The sequence below is a fragment of the Urocitellus parryii genome, chromosome 8, assembly GCF_045843805.1.
Source record: "Urocitellus parryii isolate mUroPar1 chromosome 8, mUroPar1.hap1, whole genome shotgun sequence".
In the NCBI taxonomy this organism is placed as follows: Eukaryota; Metazoa; Chordata; class Mammalia; order Rodentia; family Sciuridae; genus Urocitellus; species Urocitellus parryii.
In genome coordinates, this window is record NC_135538.1 from 153,770,245 (window position 1) to 153,774,335 (window position 4,091).

The 4,091-nt window shown below is 38.0% G+C and overlaps 1 protein-coding gene across 1 annotated transcript; it reads right to left on the reverse strand.

Annotated features, from left to right (window-relative positions):
* Positions 1-1,807: 1,807 nt before the first annotated feature.
* LOC113201020 (putative vomeronasal receptor-like protein 4) lies at positions 1,808-2,701 on the reverse strand. Its single transcript, XM_077801557.1, has one exon. It carries the CDS (start codon positions 2,699-2,701, stop codon positions 1,808-1,810), a length of 894 nt encoding a protein of 297 aa, XP_077657683.1.
* Between the last annotated feature and the right edge of the window lie 1,390 nt (positions 2,702-4,091).

Here is a 4,091-nt window from a genome sequence, read left to right on the forward strand (position 1 = left end):
TTTCTGGGGCCAAAATCTCTTGTATAAAATATATTGTCAATTAGATTTTATTGATGACTATTATGTTCCATAATATTCTGGTTGCTTTCAAGATGTTTCTTTGTTTTAGTTACTAACAACTACAGGTCTGTGTGTAATCACTGCTGTGTCAATTCCATAAAATAAGGTCTTTTGGGTTACTGTATGTAAAGATTTGTCTCACAAAATTAGGGGAATTCAATCATCACCAATATAAACAATATATAAGCTTTGTAAGACACAACTGATGAAGATTTCATCTCAATGTTTATATTGTACTACTTTAAAACCTACAGATATTTGAGAAATGAAGGAACTTCATGTGTAACCAGAGCAGAGTGTTCTATTGACTAGTGTTTCTCATTTCTCTCTCCTATCTCTCACTCCACATGTGTGTAGCAATTTTAATCATGTGCTTTATTGTTTTCAAATTATAATTTTAAGTGTACTTTTATTTGCTTAATTCAATTCCCATATTTTAGGGTGAAGAAATCATACTTATTTAGGGAAAATAAAATCCAGGAAAACCCTGACAAATTGTTTCCAGTAGCCATGAGCCACCTTCGTATTCACCTAGATATCTGTCTGTTGTTAACCCTCATGGTCCCACTCTGACATGTCATTCATTCCTAACTGCACTTTTGGGATTTGCACCTCTTGCCCTTGAGTCCATAGGTGCTGGCCTATTTGGGGAGGGCTCATTTTTCTTGTTCTCTATGCTAGATTTTAGGAGCCAGCCGTCACAGCTGTGGAATGAAGACAGAAGTACACCCTTTACCTTCAAGATGCCACCATTATATCAAACAGATAAACTCCTAATTTGGGAGTATGATATAATAACATTAATAAATTACTTTAAATCTATGATACCACGGTACAAACAAACCACAGGAAAAGGCTCTTCACCATTTTTTCCTACAGATGTAAAACATCCAAAAATAAACAGGGTCATAAGAAAGATATAGAGGACAACTTGGCTCTGCAGGGAAGGGCCTCTCTGTGAACTCAGCTGTCTTGAGGGAACATGATCAGTGCATCAACAGATCAGTAACATTTCAAAATGGTTTAATCAAATAATTTATGGCCAGATCTGTGCATTATACATGAATATACATTTTGGTTCCTTCTCAGAAATAGAAAATTACAAATTAGAATATATTGTGGATTTCTGAAGACAGGAGTACAATACCAAGGAGCATGAATACTCTAACTAGTACTGTCTTAAACAAGCCATGATTTATAATCAACACCGATTTTTCATTTTTTGGAGAAAAATGCAATTGAATCATAAGTCAGAAATCAGAACACACAGAAAAAAAACTAAAGTTCTTGCATTATGTCTCCATTTGATTTTTTATCATCAAATGAGACAACTACACTTTAAGTCTCTTTATTCTTGCAGATTTCATAATGTAGATAACACCCAGTAAGTATATTTTTCTGTTCTATTTTTTAATGCTATGAACCAAAAATGGTCTCTATTCATCATAAATAAATATACTTTAGATTTCCATACATATCAACTGTGTTCGAGGTTTATAAGGACAGTGAAACCTGCAAATATACACAGGCCATTAGAGACATATAGAGAAAGCACCCTTAACCAGCTTCCTAGGACATCTCTGCAAAACCTGTCACCAGCTTTGTGGTGTGAAATTGTGCCTGTATGTGATTGAGCTACCCTAACTTGATTTTTCCATCACATACCGCAAGAAAAAGCTAAGAATATTTTCAAACTTACTTACTGAACAGTTCAATGACATAGAAGTTTTCTCACTATCTTTCTCTCTCAGTGACCACGCCAACATTCAGCCAGGTGTCCCTCTCTGTGAATGAGCACAACTGGACTCAGGATTGCATATCCAAGCTCCACGAGTTGTAGAACAATTACTTCTATGAAATGTTTTTCAAAAAAAAAAGTTACATATAAAGCCATAAAACAGTCTGCCCAATAAAACAAGAGAAAACAAAGCATCAGAAGGAGAACACTTTTTGCAGCCTTCACCTCAGGGGGGGTTCTGTAGAGGAGCCTGGAGGTCTGAAGGTGGAGCACCTGCTGGTGATGCTTGTGGAGGAGGAAGATCATGTAGCCACTGGCCCCGCCCATGGCACCCTGGAACACAGCGTCCCTTGAGACCAGGAAAACAATAAAAATCCATCTAATTATCCAGTGCTGTGATTGCAAATAGCAATAGTTGTCACTGGAATTAATTTGTGATGTGTTCATGCTGCTGATATTTTTTATGTAAAATGGTAAGTTCATGCTTATCAAGGAATTGAGAATCCAACAGAAGAGCAACAAGGTAAGCAGGTCCCATGGAGACCTGGGCTGCAGCCTCCTCCACCTGGAGGCTCTGGGACTGATGGTGATGGCCTGGACCACTGTGAGGAGACTGGTGGTGCAGATGGACAGGCCCCGGGCCACCCTCTGCAGATAAACCACAGTCTTACAGGTTATATCATCTATGAGGTTTCTCAACCCAAAACTGGATATTATCCGGGGCATTACTCCTGTTAGAAGTGTTATGATATTTGCAAAAGACAGATTAATGAGAATGAGTTGGATAGATTTCATAGTGCCTCTAAACAAGCTCATATTGTTCACAAGAACAAAGGTGTTCCCCACAACTCCAAGTCCTATTAGAAACATGAACATTATTCCCTTGACAAGAGGCAAAACCATTTCTTACTTCATAGGCAGAAAAACTTAGATATAGTACACACCTTTTTGAAGAAAGCAGCAGTAATAATGATATTTAGCAGCAAAGAAATATATCACCACAGCAATTTCTACAGTTTCAGAACAATCAGGATCTATGTAATGGTGCAGATTGTGTACAAAGGATTACTTCTTTTTATGTAACGATCTAAGGAAGATTTTATGTACTTTCAATACTATCATGGGGACTATTACTTAAATAGGACCTTGGTGGACACCATGACTTCAGTCAACACAGCAGCCTGCACTGGCTCCCTTTTCTCCCACCTAGTCAACAACGGGGCTGCTGGGATGCTTGAATTTTCCACCTTATTTCCATTCAATCCTGGACAGGATGTTACCTTTTTCTGTTAAATTTCCAACCTTAATTCTCACCTAAAAACTTATTTCAAATGTGGCCAATTTTTTCAGAATGAAAGAACCCAGGATGTTGAAACAATCTTGGGACTTGCCTGTATCAATACACGTGGACACAGTTCTACAGTCCTTTCCCCCAGCTCCTGCTATTCATTAAAGGATTGCTTTAGAATGCTCTACAGAAGGTCCCTGCAGAATGAAGTGCAGGAATACAGGCTGTGCCCAGCTTTGGCACCATGTAGCCCTTGAATTCAGGAAGATTAAGGATTGCATTTCCAACTCTGTTTCCGCTTCTGACAAGTGGGGAGAATAAAGACTGCCAATTCCTTAAGGGTAGATATCTACTGTGCAACGCCTTATGATACCAGCTAGAGTGATCTAGGCACAGCAGCTTCCACTAGTAACTCAAGGATGAAAAATATTGTAGACAGGATACATTGTGGCCCTGACGACTTTCAAACATCCTCATATTTCTTGTGTTTTCTAGGTTTTCTCATATTTTTAGCCAACTCTTATCTTTCAACACTACACAGCTCTGAGTCAAATTTTGGAGGCACTTCTGACAACCACAACTATTTCTATTTTGCTGGGACAGAATAAAATGACGAATGTCAGAGGAGAGGGTGCCATTACTCCAGATTGATTTTACAGTTATAGAGGAGACAGTTCTAAAAATAAGCACTTGCATTCAGAGAGATGTATGATCCCATACCTGGAAACCACAGCAAACACCTGGGCAGGTACACGCATCCATCTTGAGATAAACTTCCCAAGAAAAATATTAGATTGCTGGTCCTTGCTACATGACACTAAACTAAAAATCAAAGAAATTGTTCTGAAATTTTTATATCAAGCAAACCAATAAAAACACACTGGAATTCACAAAGAAAACCTATTATTTTAAATACAGATTGTTTTTAGCAGTCCAACAAGCAAACATGTAAAGAACGAATTGACTCACATGTGTGTCTAATGATATATGGGAGGAAAAGCAGCT

Coding starts and splice junctions, on each gene's coding strand:
- LOC113201020 (XM_077801557.1), bottom strand. CDS start 2,701: ATGGTTTTGCCTCTTGTCAAGGGAATAATGTTCATGTTTCTAATAGGA.